The sequence below is a fragment of the Dreissena polymorpha genome, chromosome 2, assembly GCF_020536995.1.
Source record: "Dreissena polymorpha isolate Duluth1 chromosome 2, UMN_Dpol_1.0, whole genome shotgun sequence".
Taxonomy (NCBI): domain Eukaryota; kingdom Metazoa; phylum Mollusca; class Bivalvia; order Myida; family Dreissenidae; genus Dreissena; species Dreissena polymorpha.
The window spans coordinates 41563051-41580279 of NC_068356.1; the positions used below are offsets into that span (position 1 = coordinate 41563051).

The 17229-nt window shown below is 33.0% G+C and overlaps 1 protein-coding gene across 1 annotated transcript; it reads left to right on the forward strand.

The window, feature by feature from the left end:
• The first annotated feature begins 707 nt into the window (after positions 1 to 707).
• Positions 708 to 10118, forward strand: LOC127866748 (homeobox protein unc-4 homolog). Its single transcript, XM_052407528.1, has 3 exons — positions 708 to 1458; positions 4961 to 5136; positions 7217 to 10118. The coding sequence occupies exons 1-3, from the start codon at positions 1134 to 1136 to the stop codon at positions 7820 to 7822; spliced, it is 1107 nt and encodes a 368-aa protein (XP_052263488.1). The 5' UTR covers positions 708 to 1133; the 3' UTR covers positions 7823 to 10118.
• The last annotated feature ends 7111 nt before the right edge of the window (positions 10119 to 17229 follow it).

Sequence of the window (17229 nt, forward strand, 5' to 3'; positions counted from 1 at the left end):
CGCCATTTTTTTTTAACTGTCGTTCTAATTGTTTCCATGCAAGTAGACGGGATGTTTAATTACATTTCGTACTGTACATTTCATAATGCAGAAAGTTAACAAGTGAAATTGGAACCTGAGATACCGGTGCGAAACAAAAGCAAAGGTATAAAAGAAAAATGCGACGGACTGACGGAAAGAAAGATGAAGAGACAAACAAGGGGAAATATGTATAGACCCTTCTGAAAGCGGGGACATAATACAAATATATGTTGCGATATGTATACATGTGAACAATATTCCTCACACACTGAGGTGTCTAGTATTCATTTTCCGCCGAGAAATACACTGTTAATAGCCATAAGCTGTGTAAACGTTTATTTACACATACGTTATATACATGGATCTATTACAAATTTATATATTAAAATGCGCCATGAAACTTAATTGCGTTATAGAAAAGCAATACCAGGAGACAAACAAAACTGAGGGCAATAGCTAACAGCCCACAATCCCTCCTATGAAGAAATATAACAAACGGCAGAGAACGCAATTCGTTTGATCTGCGCTGTGATTGGGCGATAGGATATTAGCGACTGGTTTCAATGAAAGAGAGGACTGTATCGAATTCTCTACAGCTCGCATTGAAAAAACTCGTAAACTGTCAATTTTCAATAGCTCTTCGTTTAATGCAAATACTGCAGCACTGGAGGTGGAGTACAAACTTAAATGACAATACGTTCGAAATGGATAATATACAGTAGTTAATATTGCATCTATCTGCATATACTGGTTATATCGTCACACTCAGAGGAACAAATTTGTTTTCAAACTGATGTGTTAGACCAAGTATAAAGGCTGAATAAACAACGCACACACTGTGGAAGGCACTTGCTTCATTCGTAAACACTTTTTAAATTTGCCATCGATGTAAATTGAACGAAATCATGAAAAAGGACAAAACTACACAAGGAACAAAATAAACACATTCGCAAAGAGAGAATAATTTTTCTTCAAATATTGTTCATGGAAACAATAACAAGTTAAACATGGCAATAATTAGCATACAGTAAAATAAAAATAAAATCGCCACAAACGTACGTTTGCAGTCGGAGACATGTAAAAAGTAAAGGCATGAACGCATACTTAGCACAATGAATACTCCCCTGGGTTTTCTTCAGCAGCAACAACAACAGCAGCGGTACAACTACAGCCTCCAGCAGTTGCGCTTCCTTCATCCGCTAGCGGCCTACTCGCACCTTCTGGACCCGCTCACATTGGCACAGCTCTCACTGAACAAGAGCTCCCAGCATTTCTCGAGCGGCTACCTGACCGGATGTAATTCGTTGATAGGTAACCTAAGCAATGGGGAGCTCTCATCCGCCGTCAATGCCTTTTGCGTACCTCACAGGATCGGAGCGACGGATGTGACGCCCGAGAGCGACCGCGGCAACGAGAGGACGCGCTCAACAGAACCAGGTATTTCTTACATGACGCTGTTTTGTGTCATGATATTATTTCGGTGTCCGTATTTACAGAACTCCAAAAGAAAAAATATAATTATCGAATTTAAAAAAATCCGACAGTATGGGACGGTTTTACGGTCATTGGATTTGTAAATGTTTACAAGCTCATATTGTCATGAGGTTTAATATGTTGCCCTTTATCTACCTGAAGCAAAACATATAGGCCGTGCTCTGTGGAAAGTTGATTAAATGCTTGTGCGTAAAGTGTCGTCACAGATGAGCATTGCAGTCCGCACAGGCTGATCAGTGACGACACTTTCAGCTTGTTTGATATTTTTCAATCAAATGAAGTCTCTTTTCACAAAAATGCAGTTTATGCGGAAAGTGTCGTCCCTGAAACAGGACTCGCATGCTAATCTGGGACGACACTTTACGCACATGCATTAAACCCCCTTTTCACAGAGCGCGGCTCAATATTTAAAATATATTATAAAATTGTCACGACCGTATGAGTTCTATGCTATTTAAGAGGTATAAAAAACTGTGTTAATACAAGCATCGAAGTTCAATTAACGTTATTATGTAGAGACATTGTATTAATGTAGAACATGATATATGCTCTGTTTTATTCTGTAGTAGGAATATTATTTTTAATTTTCTGAGCACATATTTTCTGATACAAATTATTTCAATCACAGGTAATAAATCTGCTTTAAATAATTTTATGGCACATTTAATTTAAAAAAGATGCATTATTATATGCTCGCGAAAGGTTTGATTGAACATTACACTTAATTATTATGTTAAAATCTATGAAAACACATTTATAATACCAGTGTTTTATCCTTGATTTTTTTATAAATGTGAATAATGCTTATTGGATCGCACATATGACCCTTTATTCCATTTGTTTGTGTTTTTACCTATGACATAATATTCAAATACAAAACACACGTTTTCTTTTAAACCGATTGAATTTAACCCATTTATGCCTAGCGTCTAGAAAAAAACCTTGGCAAACAGCGTAGACCCAGATGAGACGCCGCATGATGCGGCGTCTCATCAGGGTCTGCGCTGTTTGCTGAAAGGAATTTCTGTAAGAAATATTCTAAATATAGAAATAAATATACTAGACATCCCTAATTTTGGAAATAAATTGAACCAATTTAGAAGGATGGGAGAGTTTACTAGGCTTAAATGGGTTCAATATAGGATAATATAACTCACTTTAAATGTCTCAATAGTTTCATGGAATAAACATTGTAATTCTTCTAAAATATGATACAATTAAATAAACTGTTAATAAATAAACAAATAAAAAAACTGTCTTTCCTAAAATAATAAATAATGTTATATATTAATTGTTTCATATTTTAAATTTTAATAACATGTTTGTGTATAGTGTATAAAATATCATTAATATACTGGTATATTAAAATAGTCGAATATAATCAAATCAAGTTTGAACTGAAATAAACACGCCTGTTAATGCGAAGTTAATTTGAAGCAAAACTGCTTATTACATCCCACTTCCGATGATCAAGCCGCTCGCAGGACCCAGATGTTGTTACCAAATCAAGCGCTTTACCACTTAGGCCTCCGTGTCAGGGTCCTCCGAACGTTTAATGATTTCATACGCTTTCGCAGACCTGTCCTGTCATTACCAATATGGGATGATCAACTTAATTATGGTCCTCCGTCGGCCATTCGTTTAAGAGATTCGAATTATATCTGTTTAGCGCTTGTAAGTTATAGTTATAAAGTTGTCTAAATGTTTATTTGGAGTATTAAATGACAACGGCGATTAACCATGTACAATGTATTTATTCTCAAGATCAGGAGTGCGTTTTTATTTCAAAACGAAATCAACACGAAAAACGTCGAAAGTCGATAGATTTTGTTTAAAACAAGATAATAGATATTAAAAAAAATCAAATGTACATTAGGCCTACAAACATTCAAAATGTCTGTGGAATTGCCAATCCCAAATTGCTAAAATAATCACTCTTTTAAGGCGTAGATTCATCATTTTTTTATTTTATTTCGTTAATTAATGTTCTTTCATTTGTTAAAACGTATAAAAGTAAAACCGAAACACTTCATCCATTCCCTAATGCTGTTTTGTTAAAAGATTTCACATTATTTAGGTGCGTCATAATTCACTCAAAAAAGTCTCTATTAATTTTATACGCAATCCGTGAAAGTAATTACAGCAATGTTGACAATTTCAACAAAATACATTTGTACATATTTCTTTCAGTTTAATGATCCGATCCTTGCAAAATCACGGTAATAAATTACAATAATAAATTACAACGTTACGTTTAATTAAGCAATGAAACTTTTTAACGACTAAAGCTTAATATTAAAATTATATTACCATCGAGGGAAATATAAAATTATGTCCGAAATATTAAATTATGTGCGTTTTGCAAACAGCTGTGTTAAGAAAGGAATTTTTCTCTAGTTGGTTAAATTTCAGTTCAGAAATTATCTATCATTTGATGTTTGAAAAATTATATGTCATCAATGATTTTTTTATTATTTATTTGTGTCTCAAAACGCTAACCTCATGGTGAATTAATTGAATATCGCGTGTCATTCCTTTATTTGTGTAGATTATCCATTGAAACTCGAATAGAAGAAGTCTAATCTATTAATTGATAGCATTCAGATATTGAGAATTTTCAATAGAGATTCAATTACTTAATCAACTCTTTCTGCTTCATTAAATGAATATTATTATTCAAATAAATTAAATGGCAGTTGTCATAATTAAGCGGGCTGTATAGGTGTCGTGGACATGATATGTAATTGTGACTTTATTTTAAGTAATTAAACCCAGTTCCAAACGTCCTCGATACATTGAAGAGGCAGCTAAAATTACGATACAATTAAATATTCCTCTACTTAAAATAATCCTAGCAAGTTAACTTCTTAAATAAAAATATTATAGCGTTAATAATTACCGCAGTCATAGGGTGTAAGCTCCAATCTTATAAGAAAGTAACTGTTTTATTCGTTTCAAACATAATATATATTCTGGTTTTAGTAGAAACAGTTGATTTTTTCGTTTCGTTTTAATGATCGTGTCCTCACTGTGTACGGTAATAGTTCTCCTCCATATCGCTCGTTTCAAAGCGAATATTTGACTGTTTGTTATATTTAATTTTTGTTGTTCATATATGCTCAGACAATCCACAACAATTATATATTTTTATACACTTTGTTTATATTAAAATTAATAGCATAATTCACACTACAATGAACAAATCCGCGCGATTATAATAATTGATAGTTGTTCACACACGATAAATGTATGTTAACATTAATATACTAATAATATAAATATTCAAGTAATCACAGTTAAAAAAAAAAGCAAACCGAACCTACATACAACCAATAAATCCTAAATAACAGCACCAGTATCAGCTGATGTTGCATCATAGAACACGTGGCACCACTTTCTCTGTGTACCCAATACTGATAGCATAACAGAGACACCGATGTTCCAGATTACTATGACGACGACGCAGACGACAAACTCGGCAAGCGGCGCCGAACGCGCACGAACTTCACGAGCTGGCAGCTCGAGGAACTCGAGCGTTCATTCCAGACCAGCCACTACCCGGATGTGTTTATGAGGGAGGCCATAGCCATGCGTCTAGACCTCATTGAGTCCAGGGTGCAGGTAAATGGCTTTCTTAAAAGTTATTTAGTTACTCAATCTTTCATTCTTTCATTCATACATTCATTCATTCATTCGTTCGTTCGTTCGTTCGTTCGTTCCATGATTCCATCATTCATTCATTTATTCGTATATTTATCTATTTATTTATTTTAAATTCCATCAAATATGCTTTTATTTATTTGTGTACAGCAAAAAATATTTAATTATTAAATCATTAATTAAATGCTATGTTGTAGTCATCAATTTATAGTTATTTTAATTGATTGATTGATCGAAATATTGACCAATTGGTTGATATATTGATTGATTCATTCATTGATTCATTCGTTTACTCATTCATTTATTCATATATTCGTTTACTTATTGATAGACAGATCATTAAATGTTGAGATATTTTAGAGACATAAAAGTTTATTGATCTACATGCAGAGTTTAACTTTTGAGAATTTCTACCCATCTGCACCAACCAACTTTATGCTCGTGCCACCCAATATGTCACCAATCATTTCATTAATTATTCGCTCAAGATAAGAGGAAAGTTATCAGTCATCAATTTAAATTTTTTGAAACGTAACATCTTGGATGTAAATGCATACATTATTCATGTTATAGTAATTTATAATTGCTTTATGAACATTCACGAATATCTCTGGCAGAAAACTACGATTCCGCTTTAAGTTTAGAAAACATCAGCGATGTATAAGAACAACGAAATAGTTAAGATAAACATAGAAACATGCATACATTCTATTCCATCACATGTTTTAATTTCAATGCCTTCTAATAAACTATTGACCAATTCAGTTTCATAACATAAATGTTCTCCCTTAAACATCATTAAAATCCCTTCACTGTAAATGACAACAGGCAAGGATGGTTTCAGTTGAATTGGCGCTTTGAAGAGCAGTATTATTTCCTGTGGTTCAAAAATGTTTGTCAACTATCACACGTTACTAATCAATCAGATAAATATTGCATCTACATCTTCAAAGCAAATGCAAATCAATTTGTTTGATAAAATTAATAATTTAGTTTGATACTAAATATAATAATGTTCATACAGTCATTTAATTGAATTGAAATTGTCCCTTAGCGTGGAAATTAATTTTTCATAGATGTAATGAAATAACCATTTCATATGTAGTTTGTGCAAACGAAAGATAATTACATTTATGACAGTTGTCATTTCTATCAATTTATTATTGTTCAAAGCGACCGAAAATGAATTGCAAAAAGGAATAAATTATCTACAAACATATCGAACAATCACATTTCAGTAAAAAGGTATCCGTTTTGCTTTGCACAACTCCATTAAACCGATGTACCGTTTATGACACATAAGGCGTATATTCCATTCTTTATCAAAACCACCGAATTACTGGTTAGCATCGGAGGCGATATGTAATTAAGTCAGCTCGCACGCGCCCTAAACTGCCGGCAATGAGTTAATTAGAGGGCTTACCACCGCATAGCACATGCCCAATGAATGAGTATTCCCCCTTCAAACCTCTTGTCTATGAAACGATCAAGTACATTAAGTGAGCAGACCTTTTGTATGTACTGATACTTATCGCCAACTAGCCATCGAGCAGAAAGAATCTTTGGCCTGTCCCTGTGCTCTGTGCGAGCAAGAGATGAGGTGTGAGGTCTTTAGCATGGAAGACACTGTGAAGAAAAATGATTAAGTTTGCATTTTGTTTGAACTTTGGAAGAAAACACGTCTTCAAGAACGGAATTATAAATTACCTCCATTAATATTTTACGTAAATATCTGTAAATATCCTTGCTTGGAGTCACAGAGAGGAATTCCAACAAATTATCATTCGGAAAACGAAAATAATTTCGTTGTTCAAGCAATAAGAAAGACACAATATTATGAAAAACATAACACATAATATTCTAAAAAATAATTGTTATATTAATGTTAATATTAATATTAAATTTAATATTATTATTAGTAGTGTTAGCATTAGTATTATTAATATTATTACTTGTTTATTATTATTATTATTATTATTATTATTATTATTATTATTATTATTATTATTATTATTATTATTATTATCATATTTATCCATAGGTATGGTTCCAAAACCGACGCGCTAAATGGAGGAAACATGAGCACACGAAAAAAGGTCCCGGTCGTCCGGCGCACAATGCGCACCCACAGACTTGTAGCGGGGAACCAATTAGCGAGGACGAAATAAAACGCCGGGAACAAGAGAAACTGGAAAAGAAAAGAAAGAAGCAAGAAGAAAGGCTTAAAAGACTAGATGAGAAAAAGAGATTGTTAAGTACGTTAAGTAGTGTGTCACAGTCATCTTGCTCAAGTTGCCATGGCGATTCGTTCAAAGAATCCGATGTAGGTAATCGAGAAACCAATGACTCTAATGACATTTCTGATGAAAGTTCCGACGCGGTCAATACAATTGTTGACAAAGCTAAAGATACTGTTACAAACGCCACTGAAGTGATAGCAAAGGAGCTAACGGACCAATCAAATGTTAAAAGTTTGGACAGTGAAGCGACAATCAGTAAGAATAACGTCCACGAACTGGGCACCGTTAAGGATATTTTAAAGAAAAATCCTTTTAGTATAGAAAGTCTTTTGAATCGAACAATGGCTAGCAATACTAGGAACTCCTCTCAAAATTGTGTCGAAGGTATCAGAAATAACGAGGTTTGATTAATTATTTTACAACGAGCTGTATATAAGTATTTTGTTAACGTAAGTGAAACCAAAACTAAAAGTTAATCAAAGTACTGACAGTACTGGTGTGACGATGCTTTTGAAGAGGATGGATATAAAAGCATCAATTTAAGTTTATCTACACCACAATGGGTACGAAAATTTTGGGAACAAAAATTATGCCAAACAAAAATGGGTACGAACAAAAAATTTGGTTACGAAAAAAATTGGGTACGAAAAAAATTGGGTACAAAAAGATGTGGGCACCAAAACGAATTTGGGTACAAAAAACAAATTGGGTACGAAAAAAATTTGGTATGAATTTGTTGCTTTTTTTGGGGGGGGAGGGGGGGGGGTACGGGGAAGTAGTGCCCGTGTGGAACTTGACCCATTCAGCGAAACTGGTAGGCGGGTTACATTCTCGATCAAATATAACAAGAAATATCTTTAAAAAGATTTTCGACGTGTATTATCTGTACCACTTATCTTAAAAAACGTTATGTTAAAGTAAAATGCTTGTGGGTTATGACATTACGTTATGTAGCAGATATATTCAAAACTTGACATGCTCTTTAATTACACCATGCTCTTTAATTTCACATGTATATCATACCAAACTTTATATTTCGTTGTTTCCTTTGCTAAGTTAATGATGTTATGTGTACGGACGTGATTTCGCATGAACATATATTTGTTCTCTTTTGATTATTGTTTTTTTCTCTTATTCAATAAGCTTAGGCATGTTTGTTCGTTTAATACGGCAATAATTTCATGATGATTGCCGAAAGTAGGTATGAACACATAGTCGAATACGACTTGAATACGTGAGTTCGCCCATGAACACATGGTAAGGTTAACTAAATCTCCGCGATATGACGTAATATGTGTTTAAAACAGAAAACAATATCCAACAAATGAATAAATTATCAAACATAGTGTGTGCACTGATGTAGCTCTTTAATTTTGGTTTGAAAAGTTTATTAAATATGAAAATGAGAGAGCACGCATAAGAGCGAGTTTCACATATGTTGCACGGCTATTATGCTGTTTATATACCATACTCGCTTTAACGTTTACAAATGTCAGGTTCGAAATAATTCGTTTTCTTTACACTCATGATCGCGTTAAACGTTTATTATACACGTTTTCATTCGCAATTTATTTACAGAATCATGACAAATGTCAAATACAATACAGAAAATGCATAGTTGTTTCATTGATCTATAAACATATAATGAATTGAATATAACTGATTTAAAACTAACGTTTTCAAACTATTATTGAATCTTTTTCCCAGAATATGCTGTTCTGAGCTGAGCTTCCTTTACTGTTATCAATGATAATCAGCGAGGTATGCCGATTAGAAAAATCAATCGGACTGGCTCGGTCTTTTACATAGGTCGCCATTGTGAAGAATTTGTTCATGGTATGATAACTTAGACGAGCTGCTTCGCAGCATTGTCAAAAAGGACATATTTTAATGTTGTAATAATTGATTAGTTTGAAATTAAAACAATGTTTAAGAGACCAATCGTTTCTTTTTTCTCTATATAACAGAAATACTTAAATTGTAAATAATAAATAAATAAAGTGCATATAAATATATCATGACTTTATATATTTAAAAAAAAGTGGCAGGTTCCAACAAATATTTACACTCTCACTGTCAAAATAAAATACCAGTTCAAGTAAAACAGTAATTTATTTAAATTCAACATTCCCATAATTCTATTATTGAATGTTTTCTAATTTGTTACCCAAGGTTTTTAAGTCGTCATTAGTCGAAATGTAATAGCTGATTACGATGCTGTTATACCCTAATCTACGTGCTCCCTTAAGATCCTTTTGGACCTAGAAAAAGGAGAGACAGAAAGCTTAAACCCATTCCGAATGTCAATCCATGTCCCAAAGGGTTGTACGAAACATCGAAACAAGTAATCGAGAATCGAACAGCAAAGAACCAGCATTGTTGACACATTGTAGAAAAACTCCGTCAAGAAAATATTAACGACAATCCTTTAGGTATGCAGGACTTTGTTCCATCTCTAGAGATTTCAGATAAACAGCTGTTTGCTTTTGGAGAAAATAATTAATCTTTGTCCTCCAGCATGGATTTCCATACATGTTCTTTGCGAATTGTATTCCCATGTTATGGGTGCATCAATTACGATTAAACCGAATGACAACATTAAAGTGAAAATGGTAATTGGAAAGTTTGCTTAAGGAATGCATTGCCAAGGCTGCCAATAAAATTTCTAGAAAGGTCATGATGAATTTTGATAAGGAAATAACTGTTTCTATCCAATATTATATCGATTTCTTGCGTTTGCATGCTACTATCTTGTCTTTTATTATTATTATTATTATTATTTATTATTATTATTATTAGTAGTAGTAGTATTATTATTATTATTATTATTATTATTATTATTATTATTATTATTATTATTATTATTATTATTATTATTATTATTATTTTATTATTATTATTATTATTATTATTATTATTATTATTATTATTATTATTATTATTATTATTATTATTATTATTTTTATTTTTATTATTATTATTATTATCATCATCATTATTATTATTATTTATTATTACATTTTATTATACATATTTGATGTAATCATGTAACAGCCCGTTAAATTTTGAAAAATAAATTATTAGAACTTTAACGTACCGATATCATTTTGAAATATTAATCAGCGAGAGTCTTATTATCTTGGTTTAAATACCTATGTGTACAAAGACTGTGTAAGTGTAGACATTCGTCTTGTGATAAACAATCACGAGCTTGCTCGGTACAAAGAGATTTATTTGATGAACGCTATCAATTCGAAGACTTAAAACCGGATATCACTTAACAAAAACGCTAACGGCTTTTAATAATTAACCTGCACGTTATTTTCAATTATAACTGCGTGTTTTGTTTCTTTTTAACACATTTATATTCAAAATGCCTTCGTAATCAATAAATAATGTGTTCCGCAGAAAAGAGCGCGCGATTGCTTTCTTCATAGTAAACATAAGACAAGGTAGTTTTGACCGTCTTCAATTGACGCGGTTAGATTCCAACACCGAGAGACAAGGCCCAAAGTTCAGCGTTCTTGAAAAGAATCGCCCACCAAACCCGAGCTGAGTAACCTGAAACTTAGGAGAAAAAACCAACATAATAGGCTGCGGGTAATTAGGCGGTATATTAATACGGATTTCTTTCTTCTCCGGACAAATTAGCCGTTCATAATGATTTTGGGTTTTGTTTTTCCGCAATCGGACGGAATGTGCTAGCAATTTTTGTCAAAATTAGTGTTGGCAGCTTAAAAGGCGCGCTTGTGTTTCTACACTATGCACGTATAGCATTTCGTGTTTGACAGACGCGTTTCAGATACTCTTTTGATAAGAAAATCATTTTTGTATAGTGGTTCACAGTTCAAAATAGTAAAGAACTGCGTTGGCCCAAAGATGAAAATAACTGCCCCTTGACACGTATTTTCTTCGGTTTAATATTTTAATTGCAGAATTTGTGGACCGTTTCAAAGAATGTTTGTTTCAGACGGAATACATTTATGTCATTGTTTCTATACTTGTTTTTGTGAATTTTCAGGGGCTTGTGTACGCGAAGACACATCATTCATGTTAAAATGGACCGGTTACGTCAATCGTTAAAAAATCTGTAAGACTAACGCTCAGGCACCTGTATTTGGTAACAAGGAACGTGCTTGAAGTAATTGATGTGTGTCAAAATTAACCCTTTGCATGCTGGGAATATGTCGTCTGCTAAAATGTCGTCTGCTGAATTTCTGAAATTAGCATTTTCTTCAATTGTTTTCAAAGAATACTATCAGAATAGCAAACAGTTTGGATCCTGATGAGACGCAACGTTTTGTGGCGTCTCATCAGGATCCAAACTGTTTGCAAAGGCCTTCAAAATTCGGTTCCCGCACTGAAAGAGTTAATAGAAATACTATATCTAATGTACAATGGCAATAAGTTGCAATCACACTTAAACAAGTAAACGGCTTAACGTAAATTTGTTATTGGAAATAACAACTACTATATATAACATTTTGCACAACAATTCAATATAGTAACACAGTATTGACAAAGCAATTTAAGAAAAAAAAACATCTATCTAAAGTTTTTTTCTAAAGACAGACATCTTTGAAAATAAAATAAAACTATGTTCTAAATATGGTTTTGTTTGAACTGCTATTATTGTCTCCTCAGGTCCGTCTGGTATCTTAGAGAGGGGTCAGTGCAGTGCACATTTTTGTATTTGTTAAAGACAAAACAGGCATTATAAGTATAAAACAATTTCCATTTGCCAAAAAATAAAGTAGTGTCTTGGTTCCATAAGTTACGTTTTTCTTTTCGTGAGGAAATGAAAAGACAAGACGAAACATAAAAAGTTGACATATACCCTCATTTTACCAATGATTAATAATGTATTTTTCAACGAACGGAATACGTTTCCATATGCAAAATACTAAATTGGTGAGACCCACAGAAAACAAAACGTCAAAAAAGTTAAATGGTGGCTACTTGATTTTCAACTAGCTCTAAATAAATATTCGCTTTTCCGTCGCCTATCAGATGCCTCTGTCTTGCTTCTCATCCCACGATATTAAAGGCCTTGCAGCGGATTTCCTTGTAATAACACGGGGTCAGGCAACCAAACTGATACAGCGGCCGTCCTACGAAAACACTATCTTTATTGTCGAAAGTAATTAAATTTGAATTAATCAACAAGCTTCTTGCAGGAATAATCATCGATGGTATTGAATAAAAGACACGCTGTCTGCAATTGTCGACAACACAAAAGACAAAAAGATTTGGCCAAATTTGCATCTATATTGGATGGTAATCTTGGTGCGGAACTCGAGATGGTGCCATCGTGTACGCTTCACTGGCTCTGTAAATGTACAATATCCACGGTGCTTAGCATTATTATTGCTTCCCATAGTGAAGGGCTATGTTCTCTCTTCAGTTTAACATTTCCTTAACATCGTTAAAACAGTAACTAGGCGCATGCACATTGGAATCTTCTCATTGCTAAAGACATGACAAATATATATATATACACGTGTCTGGGATTTTAAATATATATTGATATAGCCAACGCGTTTCGCACAGCTCATCAGGGCCTGTCCTGTTAGTATATTTATATAGCAATAGACAAAATCGTTTTAAGTACCATAGCCATTAACATACGGAAACTCGCCTTTATAATTGTATGTGTTTTTTTTTTGTTTGAATGAAGATCAAAACATGGCTTGTGTCTGAACAAAACACATTTCCATGTCGTTGATTCTTAAATAGTATATGTCGTAAACAGACCTCAACCATTCATAATTCACAGGACCACACGAACAAACCAAGAACCGATTATGTGGCAATCCAGACACCATTAATACATTAACTCACTCTTGTGTAGTTTATTATAAAATCAGGGATTATCAAACAGTCATAAAGACCTATATGAAGTTCTATTGAAGTTAATCATTGAAAACACATGTTTCCGTTTATAACGTAAGACGAATAGTTGTCAGTTTTACAATTTAAGTTGACACCTGGGCCCACTTCCAATTCACCTTTCAGTGTTTATTGAAGTAAATTTATGATACCTTTTTGATTAAAGGATAACTTTGAATTTAACGATTGTTATTGCTGTATTTTATTTTATTTTCAGATTTATTCCTACTTTTATCACTTTCTTATAGGTGGCAATCGCTATTGTCGCATGTCGCTCCCCTCTTAAATAGAGACTTCTTTAATTCGATACGATTATTTAACATTCGTGTTTTATTGTATCATAAATATCTAATATTAGAAAATACTTTATACATAACATTAAAGTGTTCCATATTATACGCGAATAAATTTCTTACAATGCGTTGGAATTTTTTTTACGGGTCACCCTTTTAGAAAAGCAAATGACGTTTTTTTTTTGTTTTTTTTTTATACACTGACGTTATGATGTGGGATGATCGCTGAACGCTTTCGATTCTAAGATGTACACAACGTTTGTTTATTTTAAGGTCTTTCTTAATTTAATGACACAACAAAAGTACATGCCTCTTTGACATCCAAATCCGATTGTGTGTGCACTCATAGTGTCGTATCACCTACATAATATGGTTGCACGAATACGTGCAATTCAAATGCGTTGTGGACGCTATCCTAAAATATCTGGTTCAGTTTCTTCAAGCATATACCTATTTAAGCTTGTCATATTAACTTAATCACTTGACATAGGATTATCAGTGACGAAACTTTCCGCTTTAACTCGATTTTCGAAGAGACTTCCTTTAAACGAAAAACTCCATAAAAGTGGAAGGGTCGTCCCTGATTATCTTGTTCGGACTGCACAGGCTAATCTGGGACGACACTTAACGCACATGCTTAAATCCCAGTTTTCCCAATACGAATCTAATTTAATGATTTTGTACCACAAAAAAGGCAAACAACTATTAAAGCGTTAGAAAAGTCCGTAGTTTCCATGTAAAAAACTAGAGCCTACTTGATTGCTGTTCCTTAATTGGAATCATTTTCAATAATTGACTGCAAATTTGGAACCGTTTATGTGATATAGATGACAAAATAGGTGCCAATTGGCGGTAAATACAAGTGAAACGCAGAGATATTAAGAACGATAAACGTGTAATTGTAATTTATATTGTACTAACGTCTTAACGTCTATGTGTCATTTATACCTTACTAAGATTAATCATTGTAACTTCTTTCTATAGCCCTGACATGACGACTCCTCCAATATTAAGTCAATTAATCTTTCAATTTTGATTTTTCTTATAAATCACCAGAAGTCATTGTAAATCAAGTATTAAAAACTGATAATTTAATGATAAGATAGGATCCGACATGCTCGTTGTTACTATTTGTCACGCAATGCTTAAGTCAACAAATGTTATTGATACTTGTATGGTGTTTTTTACTAAGATACTTGCAATTAAAATACTCGAACGGTTACGGCGTAAAATTTTAATATTGACACTATAACTGCACCAAATTGATTGTATTTACACTATAACTGCACCAAATTGATTGTATATTAAAGTTCACGTAACTATACTTTTATGACCAGTACACAAGAATACACAAAGTTTATAACATATATGAGCCAATAACAACATATAAGGTCGAAGCACGTTATTTGAAAGAGTTTTGTTTCTTTCTTTTTGCTTTTGTTTATATATACCTCACTTTCCAATCTTTGATGAGGTAGAGCTATATAATCAACATTTTAACGCATATGCAAATATACTTGGTTAACTTATCGCACACGATTAATAAAGTAGTGAGATGGATTGATGCATTTTCTGTTTGTTAAAATGTCACCCAGGTAAACGTGCAAATCATCTGGAATTTAGCACGATTCAACTTGAATATTTACACTTTTTAAAAAGGTGATTGTAGTTTAAAGTGGTAAATATCAGTATGCACTCTAACCTTAGTACAACAACTCAAAATACCAAGGCGTAGAAAAAATATTTCGCATTTCTTTGAATAAAAGTGTACAAACATATGCATTCACTAATACAATTCCGTTAAACAAACATTTAAAAAGTTAGTTTTTCGCATTCAATTAATTTTGAAATTATACAGTATATTAACTTTCCTTGTGTGACTCATGAATCAAATATGATGTCTGTTTAGGTTCAATTTCAAATGTTGGAATCGTCGCACATAACTTGACACTGACAATACCACAAACACTCCATTCGACTTCTTTTTAATGAAATGAAATTATGCTTAATACTAATTGATATCTAACAAGAAAATTGATCCCAAATCAATCATCTCACGAGCGCGGCTAATTTCATTTATACATATTGGTCGGTAATTTAGGTGTCAAGACTCGGCTAGCTATAATTTGGTTTATTGACAACGATATAACTAACGTTAAACGAAAGATTTGATGCATATTAAGTGGATATTCATGGTTACTAATTTTCCATTTACAGTGTCATATATAAAGATGGACGCCTTTTGGTGCGGCATTTGATAAACCGTTTATATGAAAGCAATATTGTGAAAAGCAGATGCAAAAAAAACTCGCCAACTATTCAATATGTAAACGACCCACTTGCTTCAATCTTCACAGTATCACGCCAGGTATGCGGATACTTTGATACCAGATGGCACTTCGATACCAGATCACAACAAAAGCCACGCGCGAGAGGTGAGTTCTTCAAGTTTTTTTGCATTTATATTCCGTTCCTTTGGTTTTCAGACACGTAACATTGTTTGGTCGTGGAAAAAAGTGGATTATAATTTAAAAAAACATTATTGAAACATTATTGATAACTTGTTTACAAAATAAAAAGGGACAAACGAAAACAAAGTTAATTCTATTCTGAAATTATAAATGATCACAATTAAATTATTATTATTACCATAATTACCACCTATGGTGTTTTTACATGATTGATGTAGTTGTATGTTTAATTTGTCTATCGTATTGATGTTGCACGTTTGGAAGAAGCACTTTTGTATTGGCAGATATTGTGAACCAACACTCTTGGTGGCATTGTGACTGGTGTAACAAAAATATCATAAATAACACCACGGCAAAACACTGATTTTTTGTGTGAAAACCGTAAATCGAATACAAGCAAGTGTTAATATTAAATCGATTACCATATACATGTAAATATTAACTAACTAAAACGTGTATTAATACAAATATATGAATTCACATGCAAACCAAAGTTAGACTTCAATTTTGATAAAAAAGGATCAACTCTTCTTATCGTCAATGTTGTTTTAATCTGAATTTATTTATTTATAATTATCTAACATTTAACAACTCAATGCCCGACAACCCTTTCAGTTAACAATAGCAAACACAAATAAGTCATGATAATGTGTGTACATGTCAGTCTATGAAACCCACAAGCATGCATATGATAAACCACGTGGTAGTATTGTCTTTCTGGTTATTCCTATATCCAGACATATCAAATAAGATTTGACGAGCTGCTCGTTAATTTACCTCATAATGACAATTCGCCCCAGACAATATCAACCTTTAGTGACCTGCTAATCATTATTGAATTAATGCATTTGTTGTTAACAAATCGACAAAATGCGTAATCATTGCATAAATCATTCTTTAGCCAGGTGGAACGTCAAAACGTTATTATGGCGAAGAAACACGTTTATTGTCGCGTTAATGCAGACGTTAATAAGATTACATCATTAACTACCCGGAGTTTTGGGTCATCATAACACGAATGACATGTATTGACGCACAGCTGGACTTTGTTATCACATGACACAATCGCACGACGCGTGTTCATTATCCGAAATGTAAATGTAAATGCAAATGTAAATGCATTCTTTTTGACGAATACGTTCCTGTCAGCGGTGAGCTTAA

What these genes read in the sequence shown, in the direction of transcription:
- LOC127866748 (XM_052407528.1), top strand. Translation starts at nt 1,134, where the DNA reads ATGAATACTCCCCTGGGTTTTCTTCAGCAGCAACAACAACAGCAGCGG. An exon ending in GACGCGCTCAACAGAACCAG is followed by an intron (nt 1,459 to 4,960) that starts GTATTTCTTACA and finishes CCGATGTTCCAG; the next exon opens with ATTACTATGACGACGACGCA. An exon ending in TCATTGAGTCCAGGGTGCAG is followed by an intron (nt 5,137 to 7,216) that starts GTAAATGGCTTT and finishes ATTTATCCATAG; the next exon opens with GTATGGTTCCAAAACCGACG.